A 14,903-nucleotide genomic window follows, 5' to 3' on the forward strand; every position below is an offset into this window, starting at 1 on the left:
TAGCTTCTCGACTCAACAAGAAGCTTCATTGTTATTGCTCCCAAACCAGGGACACTTAGGCGAGAGCAGTGGATGCACTGACGTCATCTTGGCCTTACCAGCTGGTCTGTTTCCTCCGATTCCGTTGCTCCCAAGGGTGCTCAAGCGAATAAGAAATCAAGGAGTCCAGGGAATTCTGACTGCTCTGGATTGGCCTCGGAGGGCGTGGTACGCGGATCTTCTGGACATGTCAGTCGTAGACCCTTGGCCTCTACCACTTAGAAGAGATCTTCAACAAGGACCATTCGTCTACCCGGCCTAACAGTGACTTCGTTTGACGGCATGGAGGTTGAGCGGAACATCCTATCTCACAAGGGCCTTTCCAAAAGAGTCATTGCTACCATGGTTCAGGCCAGGAAACCTGACACGTCAAAACACTATCATCATATCTGGAGACGATATGTCTTTTTGTGCGAGGAACGCTCGTATCCGCCTGCAGAGTACCACTTGGGACATTTCCTCCATTTCCTGCAGGCTGGTGTGGATAAGGCTTATGTATGGGTTCCATTAAGGTCCATATTTTAGCCCTCTAAGTTTTCCTCCAGAAGAAATTGGCAGTGTTGCCAGAAGTTCAGACCTTCTTTTAAGAAGTACTTCACATTCAACCTCTTTTTGTGTCTGCCCACGGCACCCTGGGATTTGAATGTAGTGTTGGAATTTGCACAGTCCTCCTGGTTTGAACCTCTGATGACTGTAGTAGATAAGTACCTCACATGGAAGACGGTGATGTTACTGGCCCTGGCTTCTGCTAGGCGTATCTCAGAATTGGGGGCCTTGTCGTGTAGAAGCCCTTACTTGGTCTTCTATGTGGACAGAGCGGAGATTAGGACTAGGCAGCAGTTCCTGCCGAAGGTTGTCGCTGCGTTCCACCTGAATCACCCTATTGTGGTTCCGTCAAGTTCTGGCGTTTCTGCTCCTCCGGAGTCATTGGATGCTGTGCGTGCTTTGAAGATCTGTGTCAAGAGAACAGCTCGCATCAGACTGATTCCTTGTTCGTTCTCTATGATGCGCAGAAAAAGGGTTGCCCTGCTTCAAAGCAGTCCATTGCTTGTTGCCTTAGGCTGACTATCCAACAGGCCTATGTGTCGGCAGCCTTGCCTATTCCTAAGTCTCTAAAGGCCCACTCTACAAGATCGGTGGGCTCTTCCTGGGCGGCTGCCTGTGGAGTCTCGGCCTTGCAATTATGCCGAGCTGCTACCTGGTCGGGGAAGAACACTTTTGTTAAGTTCTACTAGTAGGATACCCAGTTTGGGCAGGCGGTGCTGCAGCAGTCTCTGCACGTTCCCACCCGTTCTGGAAGCTTTGGGACGTCCCCATCATACTAAGATATACCCAATATCTCTTATGGATGCTAGAGAAAATAGGATTTCAATTACCTACCGGTAAATCCTTTTCTCTATCGTCCTAGTGGATGCTGGGGTTCCTGAAAGGACCATGGGGAATAGCGGCTCCGCAGGAGACAGGGCACAAAAAGTAAAGCTTTTCCAGATCAGGTGGTGTGCACTGGCTCCTCCCCCTATGACCCTCCTCCAGACTCCAGTTAGATTTTTGTGCCCGGCCGAGAAGGGTGCAATTCTAGGTGGCTCTCATAAAGAGCTGCTTAGAGAAAGTTTAGCTTAGGTTTTTTATTTTACAGTGATTCCTGCTGGCAACAGGATCACTGCAACGAGGGACAGAGGGGAGAAGAAGTGAACTCACCTGCGTGCAGGATGGATTGGCTTCTTGGCTACTGGACATCAGCTCCAGAGGGACGATCACAGGTACAGCCTGGATGGTCACCGGAGCCGCGCCGCCGGCCCCCTTGCAGATGCTGAAGTAAGAAGAGGTCCAGAATCGGCGGCTGAAGACTCCTGCAGTCTTCTAAAGGTAGCGCACAGCACTGCAGCTGTGCGCCATTTTCCTCTCAGCACACTTCACACGCAGTCACTGAGGGTGCAGGGCGCTGGGGGGGGGCGCCCTGGGAGGCAAATGAAAACCTATTAAAAGGCTAAAAATACCTCACATATAGCCCCCAGAGGCTATATGGAGATATTTAACCCCTGCCTGGATTCACAAAATAGCGGGAGACGAGCCAGCCGGAAAAGGGGCGGGGCCTATCTCCTCAGCACACTGCGCCATTTCCTCTCACAGCTCCGCTGGTCAGGACGGCTCCCAGGTCTCTCCCCTGCACTGCACTACAGAAACAGCGTAAAACAGAGAGGGGGGGCAAATTTAATGGCAATATTTTGATATATATAAAGCAGCTATAAGGGAGCACTTATTATAAGGCTATCCCTGTCATATATAGCGCTTTTTTGGTGTGTGCTGGCAGACTCTCCCTCTGTCTCCCCAAAGGGCTAGTGGGTCCTGTCTTCGTGTAGAGCATTCCCTGTGTGTCTGCTGTGTGTCGGTACGTGTGTGTCGACATGTATGAGGACGATATTGGTGTGGAGGCGGAGCAATTGCCAAATATGGGGATGTCACCTCCTAGGGGGTCGACACCAGAATGGATGCCTTTATTTGTGGAATTACGGGATAGCGTCAACTCGCTTAAGCAGTCGTTTGACGACATGAGGCGGCCGGACAATCAATTAGTGCCTGTCCAGGCGCCTCAAACACCGTCAGGGGCTGTGAAACGCCCTTTGCCTCAGTCGGTCGACACAGACCCAGACACAGGCACTGATTCCAGTGGTGACGGTGACGAATCAACCGTATTTTCCAGTAGGGCCACACGTTATATGATTTTGGCAATGAAGGAGGCGTTACATTTAGCTGATACTACAGGTACCACTAAACAGGGTATTATGTGGGGTGTGAAAAAACTACCTATAGTTTTTCCTGAATCAGAAGAATTAAATGACGTGTGTGATGAAGCGTGGGTTGCCCCTGATAAAAAGCTGATAATTTCAAAGAAATTATTGGCATTATACCCTTTCCCGCCAGAGGTTAGGGAGCGCTGGGAAACACCTCCTAGGGTGGACAAGGCGCTAACACGCTTATCTAAACAAGTGGCGTTACCCTCTCCTGAGACGGCCGCACTTAAAGATCCATCAGATAGGAGGATGGAAAATATCCAAAAAAGTATATACACACATGCAGGTGTTATACTACGACCAGCTATAGCGACTGCCTGGATGTGCAGTGCTGGGGTAGTTTGGTCAGAGTCCCTGATTGAAAATATTGATACCCTGGACAGGGACAATATTTTACTGTCGTTAGAACAAATAAAGGATGCATTTCTTTATATGCGTGATGCACAGAGGGATATCTGCACACTGGCATCACGGGTAAGTGCTATGTCCATTTCGGCCAGAAGAGCTTTATGGACGCGACAGTGGACAGGCGATGTGGATTCAAAACGGCATATGGAAGTTTTGCCGTATAAAGGGGAGGAGTTATTTGGAGTCTGTCTATCAGATTTGGTGGCCACGGCTACAGCCGGGAAATCCACCTTTCTACCTCAAGTCACTCCCCAACAGAAAAAGGCACCGACTTTTCAACCGCAGCCCTTTCGTTCCTTTAAAAATAAGAGAGCAAAGGGCTATTCATATCTGCCACGAGGCAGAGGTCGAGGGAAGAGACAGCAACAGGCAGCTCCTTCCCAGGAACAGAAGCCCTCCCCGGCTTCTACAAAAGCCTCAGCATGACGCTGGGGCTTCTCAAGCGGACTCGGGGACGGTGGGCGGTCGTCTCAAAAATTACAGCGCGCAGTGGGCTCACTCGCAGGTAGATCCCTGGATCCTGCAGATAATATCTCAGGGGTACAGGTTGGAATTAGAGACAGATCCACCTCGCCGTTTCCTGAAGTCTGCTTTACCAACGTCCCCCTCCGAAAGGGAGACGGTTTTGGAAGCCATTCACAAGCTGTACTCTCAGCAGGTGATAGTCAAGGTACCTCTTCTACAACAAGGGAAGGGGTATTATTCCACTCTATTTGTGGTACCGAAGCCGGATGGCTCGGTAAGGCCTATTCTAAATCTGAAGTCCTTGAACCTGTACATAAAGAAGTTCAAGTTCAAGATGGAGTCACTCAGAGCAGTGATAGCGAACCTGGAAGAAGGGGACTTTATGGTATCCTTGGACATCAAGGATGCGTATCTCCACGTTCCAATTTACCCCTCACACCAGGGGTACCTCAGGTTCCTTGTACAAAACTGTCACTATCAGTTTCAGACGCTGCCGTTTGGTTTGTCCACGGCACCTCGGGTCTTTACAAAGGTAATGGCCGAGATGATGATTCTTCTTCGAAGAAAAGGCGTATTAATTATCCCATACTTGGACGATCTCCTAATAAGGGCAAGGTCCAGAGAACAGCTAGAGATGGGATTAGCACTATCTCAAGAGGTGCTAAAGCAGCACGGATGGATTCTGAATATTCCAAAATCCCAATTAATGCCGACAACTCGTCTGCTGTTCCTAGGGATGATTCTGGACACGGTTCAGAAAAAGGTTTTTCTTCCCGAGGAAAAAGCCAAGGAGTTATCCGACCTGGTCAGGAACCTCCTAAAACCAGGAAAGGTGTCTGTACATCAATGCACAAGAGTCCTGGGAAATATGGTGGCTTCTTACGAAGCAATTCCATTCGGCAGATTCCATGCAAGAATTTTCCAAAGGGATCTGTTGGACAAATGGTCAGGGTCGCATCTTCAGATGCACCTGCGGATAACCCTGTCTCCAAGGACAAGGGTATCTCTTCTGTGGTGGTTGCAGAGGGCTCATCTATTGGAGGGCCGCAGATTCGGCATACAGGATTGGATCCTGGTGACCACGGACGCCAGCCTGAGAGGCTGGGGAGCAGTCACACAAGGAAGAAACTTCCAGGGAGTGTGGTCGAGCCTGGAAAAGTCTCTTCACATAAACATTCTGGAACTAAGAGCAATCTACAATGCTCTAAGCCAGGCGGAACCTCTGCTTCAAGGAAGACCGGTGTTGATCCAGTCGGACAACATCACGGCAGTCGCCCATGTAAACAGACAGGGCGGCACAAGAAGCAGGAGTGCAATGGCAGAAGCTGCCAGGATCCTTCGCTGGGCGGAGAATCACGTGATAGCACTGTCAGCAGTGTTCATCCCGGGCGTGGACAACTGGGAAGCAGACTTCCTCAGCAGACATTGCGCCAGGTCAAGAGATCCGCAGGCAATAGCTGTGGACGCGCTGGTAACACCTTGGGTGTACCAGTCGGTGTATGTGTTTCCTCCTCTGCCTCTCATACCAAAGGTATTGAGAATCATACGGCAAAGCGGAGTAAGAACGATACTAGTGGCTCCGGATTGGCCAAGAAGGTCTTGGTACCCGGAACTTCAAGAGATGGTCACGGACGATCCGTGGCCTCTACCTCTGAGAAGGGACCTGCTTCAACAGGGTCCCTGCCTCTTTCAAGACTTACCGCGGCTGCGTTTGACGGCATGGCGGTTGAACGCCAGATCCTAAAAGGAAAAGGCATTCCAGAAGAAGTCATTCCTACCTTGATTAAGGCAAGAAAGGAAGTCACCGCGAAGCATTATCACCGCATTTGGCGGAAATATGTTGCGTGGTGCGAGGATCGGAGTGCTCCGACGGAGGAATTTCAACTGGGTCGTTTCCTACATTTCCTGCAATCAGGATTGTCTATGGGTCTCAAATTGGGATCTATTAAGGTTCAAATTTCGGCCCTGTCAATATTCTTCCAAAAAGAATTGGCCTCAGTCCCTGAGGTCCAGACTTTTGTCAAAGGAGTACTGCATATACAGCCTCCTGTGGTGCCTCCGGTGGCACCGTGGGATCTAAATGTAGTTTTAGATTTCCTCAAATCCCATTGGTTTGAACCACTAAAAAATGTGGATTTGAAATATCTCACATGGAAAGTGACTATGTTACTGGCCCTGGCTTCCGCCAGGAGAGTATCTGAAATGGCGGCTTTATCTTATAAAAGCCCTTATTTAATTTTCCATTCGGATAGGGCAGAGCTGCGGACGCGTCCGCATTTTCTCCCTAAGGTGGTATCAGCGTTTCACCTGAACCAGCCTATTGTAGTGCCTGCGGCTACAAGCGACTTGGAGGACTCCAAGTTGTTGGACGTTGTCAGAGCTTTAAAAATATACATTTCAAGGACGGCTGGAGTCAGAAAATCTGACTCGCTGTTTATACTGTATGCACCCAACAAGTTGGGTGTGCCTGCTTCTAAGCAGTCGATTGCTCGTTGGATTTGTAACACAATTCAACTTGCACATTCTGTGGCAGGCCTGCCACAGCCTAAATCTGTTAAGGCCCATTCCACAAGGAAGGTGGGCTCATCTTGGGCGGCTGCCCGAGGGGTCTCGGCATTACAACTCTGCCGAGCAGCTACGTGGTCAGGGGAGAACACGTTTGTAAAATTCTACAAATTTGATACCCTGGCAAAAGAGGACCTGGAGTTCTCTCATTCGGTGCTGCAGAGTCATCCGCACTCTCCCGCCCGTTTGGGAGCTTTGGTATAATCCCCATGGTCCTTTCAGGAACCCCAGCATCCACTAGGACGATAGAGAAAATAAGAATTTACTTACCGATAATTCTATTTCTCGGAGTCCGTAGTGGATGCTGGGCGCCCATCCCAAGTGCGGATTATCTGCAATACTTGTACATAGTTATTGTTAACTAATTCGAGTTATTGTTTAGGGAGCCATCTTTCAGAGGCTCCTCTGTTATCATACTGTTAACTGGGTTTAGATCACAAGTTGTACGGTGTGATTGGTGTGGCTGGTATGAGTCTTACCCGGGATTCAAAATCCTCCCTTATTGTGTACGCTCGTCCGGGCACAGTACCTAACTGGAGTCTGGAGGAGGGTCATAGGGGGAGGAGCCAGTGCACACCACCTGATCTGGAAAAGCTTTACTTTTTGTGCCCTGTCTCCTGCGGAGCCGCTATTCCCCATGGTCCTTTCAGGAACCCCAGCATCCACTACGGACTCCGAGAAATAGAATTATCGGTAAGTAAATTCTTATTTTTCTCGTAGTCCATAAGGGATATTGGGCGCCTGCCTCAGTGCGTTGACTTTTCTATAGTTACCTGTTCAGCTATTGCTGTTTTCATTACCAGCTGTTGCTGGTTGTTTTATGTTCGTGGTGTGCTGTGGTATATAACTCTCACCACTCATTATTATGTTCTTTCTCTGGTATATCTCCTCTCTCCTGCCTGTGGGAGGGGGCATAGAGGGGAGGAACCAGCACACCCAGTGAAGAAATTTTAAAGTGCACTGGCTCCTTTGCACCCCGTCTGTACCTATCGTACCAAGTCACCCCAATATCCCTTATGGACTACGAGAAAAGGATTTACCGGTAGGTAATTAAAATCCTATTTTCCCCATTCCAGAATATCATATTCCTATACTTATTTATGGTGATCTAGATGTTACTTGAATTTGTACTAGTGTTTGTTAGTTGGTTTTAGCCCTAAATCAAGGCTGGTAGCTTGCTGTAGCTGCTGGTTTCAAGCAGGAGCATACATAAACCTCTTCCTGTGGTCTGTTGGCTGGGCAAGTGATCTGTATGACCCAGCCAATTCATCTGAAAGAGACAGACATTCATTAATCGTTTGATAGGTGAACCAGACTACAGGGTTCCTTCTAAACTTTATTTTAATTTCAGAGTCGGGTCCAGTCAGTCGGAGCATCTCCTGCACAATTGACCGATCCAGTCGGTGATAATGGATTGACAACAATGTCCACGGCCAATGGAAATGTTGATCGTGCCTCTTTCAAATGAGTTTGGATGCTTGTAGTGTTGATCTAATTTTATGTGCATCCTTTTATTTATGTATCGATTTCCTATCTTTCACTTAGAAGTCCACATATGTCACGTGAGGTCTTCCTTGGCAAAACTGTATAATAATATCTTCACATCTGACACGTAATATCTGCAGGTTGTTGCTTTAAGTCATATTACAATTAAGCAACTTAAGCTTCTATATAGCTAACAAATATTTGTAAATAAAAAAATGATTTATAAATAATGGAGTGGTTTTTTATTTTATTTTTTTTAATCTATTTAAATTTCAGTATGTTTGTATATTCCCAGTACTCTGTGACAAGATCTTGTCCACTGTTTGTGTCTTCAGTCCCTTGAACAACATACCGGACTTTCCATACTGCTACATAGGTAAAAATTACCTCCCTGTAAGCCATAGGTCTGCAAACTCGGTCCTCATTACCCCACACAGTGCATGTTTCTCTTTCATCCACTAGGGGACACTGGAGTCCTATACAGTAGGGGTGTGAAGCTTGCAACCGGAGGTGTGGCACAATCTAAAATTAGCATTGTCTGCACAGCCGGCTCCTCCCCCTTCACATCCCTCCTCCCTCAGTTTTGAAAATTGTGCTGGAGGTACAGCACATGGAGCTCTGAGCTCCTGACTAAAAACTCTAAAAATCTGTAATAAGGGCTGCGTCAACCTAACAAAAGGGGGACAAGGCTGCTTAATATGGGAGAGACAATGATCCTTATTGAAGGAATCTGCATCTCTCTACAGGAGATCTTCTAATCCAGGCACAGGGAGTACTGGTTGTATGATAAGGGCCCATGTTAGGTTTTTATTTATTTTTTCCCCCGGTCAAATAATCATTAGGTCACCACAGCGGCGCAGCGGTCACCAGCGAGCAGAGACTGAGCGGGGCTGGAAGAGCGCGCCGGGGGGGGATATGACTAATCTCCCACACTAAACAGCCTCTGACTAGCGCCGCTAGATATCCCAGAGTAGAGCCGGATCATGCAGCGCGTGTGGGGAGACACTAGCAAAGCGCCGCTACGGGACTTAGTCAGAGCGGTCCCGGAGCGCGCGCGGCGGGGGGCAGAGACGCTGCAGTGAATTCCGCGCGGCTGGGGAGATCTCTCAGCCGCGTGAGAGACTGTCTGCTGCAGCCAACAGAACGCCTGCCTTAGTATTGCCACTGCTTCATCAAGTGGAAGTGCGACAGTGGGGACTGGTATGACACTGCGGAGGTTAGTGCTTCCTGATGCCGTTCTGCAGTGCACGTGTAACAAGCGTTACATTGGCAGCGTGTGTGTGTGTGTGTGTGTATGTATATATATATATATATATATATATATATATATATATAGGTAACAGGCTGCATTACTTATAAGTTTACCTAGGCATAGAAAGGAAGTTCCCAAAATTCTTCAGTGACGGACATTTTAATTATTTCTAAGTGGCGCCATTCCTTCCCCCTCGTATAGGTACCAAGAGGGATGTTATCATGTAGCAATAGCTCCCTCTGCTGGGGAAAGTATATATTGCAAAAAATACTGAGGATCTCCTGAACAAATACTTTTACTTTACATTTATATTTTCAAACGGGCTTCTATTACAAAGATCCTGTAGAAAATACAAGGAAGCAGGCGGATACAACTTGGTCGGCTGGTGTTTTTAATTATTATTTATTTAATTTTATTTTTTAATTTATTTATTCTTGTCCTATTCCTTTTGCAATACAAGAGAGGGAAGAGTAATTCCAGCCGGATCCGATACCTTTGCTTCCGTCATCTGCCGCAGTCTTTCTTTTCCTAGTTTAAAGGGGAAAGCACTGCGTAGTACCCTGGTAGGGGGTTTAAACAACCAAGACCTGTTATGTTTGTACGAAAGGTAACAAAACGAGCACCCGTGTTGGCAGCTCCGGGGTGTGCGACTCCAGACAAGGACGCTACACCTGGGAGCAGTGCTCCGTCTAGGTCATAGGTGAAAGACCTTGCAGATAAAATCTCCAAGGAGATGGCGGAATCACGCAAGCACCAATCAGAATGGGCTGCTGGACTCTCAAGAACGATGAAAGAATTTTTCATCAGGTTAACACCGCCCGCACAAGCAGAAACAAATGTGTGCAAGGTAGTTAAAAGACCTCTTCCTATTGTACCAGAATCAGAGGATGATTGAATCTAACCTAGACGCCAATTCTCCAGAAGAGGACACGGCAATCGCGGGTATTGATTCCTTACTTTGACGTGGTAGAAGAGATCCTAAACTTTAAAGTGGAAAAAGTTAAGGAGCTAGAGGATTTCGAATTAATCAAATTCCAGAAAAAAATAAATAAAAAAAATATATAAACAATTCCCATTCCTACATCTTTCCAATCTCAGAGGCTTGGAAGCAACCTGATAAACGCTTTAAATTTCCAAAGAGGTTTCAGGTAACTTACCCTTTACCTAACGGTGTAGTGGGTACGTGGGAGACTCCACCAGTAGTGGATGCTTCCCTAGGAAGGTTGTCAAGGAAGACTATCTTACCAATACCTAATCTCACGGCTTTAAAAAAAAAATGCTTCCGATTGTACGTTGAGACAGCTTTAAAGTAAATTTTCGTAGCAGCAGAGGAGGCACGGAGACCTGCGAACGTCTGTGCTTGGGTTAACAAGGCCATGGGAGCATAGTCAGGACGTATTGTACAGGCTATTGAAGAGGAAAATAGCTTGGAAGATATTACCCAACTGGCGGAACATATTCCAGAATCCGCTTCATACCTGTGTCAAGCCTCAAAGGATATTAGCAGGATAGCATTGCGCATCTCTGCATCGGCCATATCGGCTAGACGGATTTTATGGCTAAGAGAATGGCAAGGAGACTCTGACACCAAGAAGGCGGTAGAACCCATCCCCTTTGGGGGTGAAATGCTTTTCGGTCCAGAGTTGGACAAGTGGATTTCGCAAGCTGCAGCAGAGTAGTCCACCTTTCTACCTACTCCTTATACAAGAACCACTCCACAGGTTAGGAGAGGTTATTCGGGACCAATGTCTAATTCATTTAGATCACAGTCCTTTCGAGCCTAAGGAAGAGGTTTCGGTACACAAGCACATGGAGACAGAGTTAGAGGCCGCTCACAGTCAAATACCAGAAAGCAGGATAAACCTGCTGACAAGACCGTGGCATGACAGCCTCCCATCTCTTCTGGGGTCCCCCTTAATGGGCGCGCGTCTGGAAGGGTTTCGGGACATCTGGGCCAAAACCTCACCAGAGCTTTGGATAAACAACATAATTTCCCGGGGTACAAACTGGATTTTCAACAGAGGCCTCAGTCAGTTTGTTTACAACAGGATTGCTTGGTGCCCTCAGAAAGAAGGCACTACTAACAGCACTTCAGAAATTGCTATGGTCAGAGGTCATTATCCCAGTTCCCGCCTCGCAGAGAGTAAGGCTTTTCTATTCCACTCTTTTTGTCGTGCCAAAGCCAGACGGGACGGTCGGACCGATACTCCATTTCAAAGTTTTAAACCAGTTTCTAAGGAGCTGCAAATTCAGGATGAAAACAATCCAGTTGGTCATTGCAGGCTTAGAACAAGGCGAATTCATGGTATCCATGGACATAAAGGATGCATATCTGCATATCTCACTCTGGACTCCTCACCAGGCTTACTTAAGTTTCGCACTGGTGACGGATTACTACCAATTCTGGGCCTTGCCGTTCGACCTATCATCAGCCCCAAGAATCTTTACGAAGATCATGGCAATCATGGTTGCAGGATTGAGACTGTTGGGGGTCACGATTATACCTTATCTAGACTATCTACTGATCACAAGGTCCAGGACCTACAGAGAGTAGTGGCTCAGGTACTGAGGACACAAACGGTTTCTCTAAACCTCTGTGTGCAAATTCTCGGGCAGATGGTGGCGTCGTTCGAAGCTCTCCAGTACGGCAGACTTTGTTCTCGACCATTCCAGATGAACCTCCTTGCTCAGGGAGCGGTTTCGCATTGGCTTCTGCATCGAAGAATCCGATTTACACCGCGCATGCGAACCTCCGTAATTTGGTGGTCGTTGCACAGGAATCTCGCAGCAGGCAAGAGATTCGGCATTTGGGATTGGAGGATCCTGACAACGGACGCCAGCCTCAGAAGTTGGGGTGCCATCTTAGGAACATCAGTTTCAAGGCAGATGGACGTTACTGGAAAACAGCCTACCCATAAACATTCTCTAACTCAGAACAGTTTACATGGGTCAGCACTTAAGGATACAGTCCGACAATGTCACGTCGACGGCTTACATAGACCGTCAAGGAGGAACAATGAGAAGGAGGGCGTTAAAGGAAGCCACAAGAATCTTATTGTAGGCAGAAAGGCAAAACATCATCCTCTCAGCAGTGTTCATTCCAGGTGTGGAGAACTGGGAAGCAGAGTATCTCAGTCGCCAGGCCATGCATCCGGGAGAGTGGTGACTACATCAACGGATTTTAGACATGGTGGTGAGGAGATGAGGTCTACCTCAAGTAGACCTAATGGCGTCGCGACAAAACCATCAGCTGCCCAAATCATTGTCCAGGACAAGAGATACAGCAGCAGAAGGAGTGGACGCATTAACACGTCTTTGATGTTACAGGGAGGGTTTACATTTTCCACCTTTCCTACTCATACCCAGGGTTTTGAATTGGGTGAAACGAGAACGAGTGTGGGCAATTCGGATTGCACCAGATGGACCCCGCAGTGAATGGGTACTCCGACCTGCGGGGGTTACTAGCGGCAGATCCTTGGCAGTTGCCTCAGAGTGAGGGCCTGCTGTCTCGGAGACCATTGCCACACCCAGACCTAAACAGGCTGCGTTTAACGGCGTGGCTATTGAAACCCGGATCTTACGGAACAGAGGGATACCTGGAACGGCCATTCCTACGATGCTTGCCACTAGGAAGCAGGTCACAGCCATGCACTGCTACAGGATTTGGAAGACGTACATGGAAGGGTGTCAGGAACGTGGGTGGAGTTCACAGAACTTCCACGTATCCAGACTTCTCCTTTTCCTTCAGGCCGTGCTAGATGTAGGACTGAAGCTGGGCTCTCTGAAGGTTCAAATTTCGGCTCTCTCCATCCTGTTTCAACAGCGGTTAGTATCCTTGCAGGAGATTCAAACCTTTTTACAGGGGGTCTGAGGAGACCACCCCCTTTTCGTTCTCCCACTGCGCCGGGGGACTTACATTTGGTGTTGGAATTTTTGAGATCACCAACTTTTGAGCCGTTAGCAAGAACAGGCCTGAAATATCTCTCTTGGAAGATCTCACTGTTGCTTGCCTTGGCTTCGGCCAGGAGGGTTTCTGAGTTGGGAGCCTTATCGTATAAGAGTTCCTTTTTAATTTTTCATGGGGGTAGGGCAGAACTCCGTCCGAGGGCAGATTTCCTACCTACGGTTGTTTCAGGGTTTCATGTAAACCAGCCAATTGTGGTCCCATCTTTCCAGGGTCTCACAGGTGGGGACGTGTCCTTGGATGTTGTCCGAGCTTTACGGGAATACGGACAAGTTACGTCGTCCTTCAGAAGGTCGGACCATTTGTTTGTCTCTATGATGGGCCTAAGAAGGTTTGGCCAGCATCTAAGCAGTCTGTCTAGCTGGATTAGATTTACCATTCGGCAAGCTTATATTTCCTGTGGCAAACAGGTTCCGGTTCAGACGGTTGCTCATACCACCCGATCAGTGGGTGCCTCATAGGCGACTGCCAGCGGTACTTCCACTACTCAACTTTGCAGAGCGGCGACGTGGTCCTTAGCCCACATGTTCGCAAAATTTTACAGGTTTGCTACGTTTGCGTCCGGAGACTCTCTAAGTTCAGGAGTTTAGTTTGGCAGGCCACTGACCGCACTCCCTCCCTGGGGGATAACTTTGGGACGTCCCCTACTGTATAGGACTCCAGTGTCCCCTAGTGGATGAAAGAGAAAAGAGGATTTTGGTACTTACCGATAAATCCATTTCTCTGAATCCTCTAGGGGACACTGGACGCCCGCCTCGGTGCGGTCAACCTGCTGTGTTCAAAGTTCTTGTACAAACAGCATTGGTTATTCGGTTAAGAGTTATTGGTTGCTGTTTGATATGTTGTACGGTTCGGTTCCTCGCTATGTGCTATAGTATCATGTCCTATTCTCTCAGTCAAATTTTCAAAACTGAGGGAGGAGGGATGTGAAGGGGGAGGAGCCGGCTGTGCAGACAATGCTAATTTTAGATTGTGCCACACCTCCGGTTGCATGCTTCACACCCCTACTGTATAGGACTCCAGTGTCCCCTAGTGGATTCAGAGAAATGGATTTATCGGTAAGTACCAAAATCCTCTTTTTGCAGGTCTCACAGAATCACAAATGAAATAATTAACTCCACTTGCGGACCCATTAAAATGTGTCTGTGAGTAATTACTACACCTGTGCACCTGCTGGGTTACCTGCAAAACATGCACTGTGTGGGGGTAATGAGGACCGAGTTTGCAGACCTATGCGGTAAACCAAGGCACGGGCATAATTGCAAGCTATGTGTGAAGATTAATACTATAATTCAGTTTTATTAAATGAAGTATTTCAGTTTGATTTTATTAGATTAACATTGATATTACTTTTAAATCATTTAAGAAATGTTTTTTTACAGTGAATCATGCAGTTGTATAGGTCAGTGCTTCTCTAATCCAGTCATTGTGACATTAACAGTGCATGTTTTCCATATTGCCTTACTGGAGCACAGGTGCATTCATTACTGACTGACATATTAAAAAGATCCATAGGTGGTTCTAATTTTCTCCATCAATCTGGGGGATGCTGTGCACTTACTAAGGGGTTAGAGTGTGTAGTATGGAGCTTGTCATAGAACCTATTAAAGTGACTCCTCCCCCCTCTAACCCCTCCCATGTACAGTCTCGCCACCACTCAGCCCTCCGTTTTAGTTTTGTGCCTTGGAGAACAGGCACAGTTTTTCTTTACTCTTAGTTTTTTTAGTTGGGTTTTAATTTCTATTGTATTTCCTAGTATGCTTAGTCCCGGTTCACAGGCGACAAGCATTTTGTGAGTCAGGTTAGATGGCTAGTAAAAGCGGCTGTGCGTCTCCTTTGTCACTCACCCTGCCTCTGAGAAAACCACCATGCCAGTGGCCTCTGGGGCTTTCCTTTACCAGACACCGCACTGAGGAGGCATCTAATTCAGGTA

General features: G+C 47.6%; 1 protein-coding gene and 1 non-coding gene across 2 annotated transcripts in view; both read left to right on the forward strand.

Annotated features, from left to right (window-relative positions):
- Window positions 1-7,984, forward strand: part of KANSL2 (KAT8 regulatory NSL complex subunit 2) — an 82,504-nt gene extending 74,520 nt beyond the window's left edge. Inside the window, exon 9 of the mRNA XM_063952751.1 lies at window positions 7,621-7,984. Within this exon, the coding sequence (XP_063808821.1) occupies window positions 7,621-7,737 (117 nt within the window). The 3' untranslated portion in view covers window positions 7,738-7,984. The remainder of the gene's footprint in view (window positions 1-7,620) is intronic.
- On the forward strand, window positions 7,420-7,554 carry LOC135054278 (small nucleolar RNA SNORA2/SNORA34 family). The gene has a single exon (XR_010243476.1). It is a non-coding gene; the product is annotated as a small nucleolar RNA SNORA2/SNORA34 family (small nucleolar RNA).
- Window positions 7,985-14,903: the final 6,919 nt, after the last annotated feature.

This window comes from Pseudophryne corroboree, chromosome 2, assembly GCF_028390025.1.
Source record: "Pseudophryne corroboree isolate aPseCor3 chromosome 2, aPseCor3.hap2, whole genome shotgun sequence".
Lineage (NCBI taxonomy): Eukaryota > Metazoa > Chordata > Amphibia > Anura > Myobatrachidae > Pseudophryne > Pseudophryne corroboree.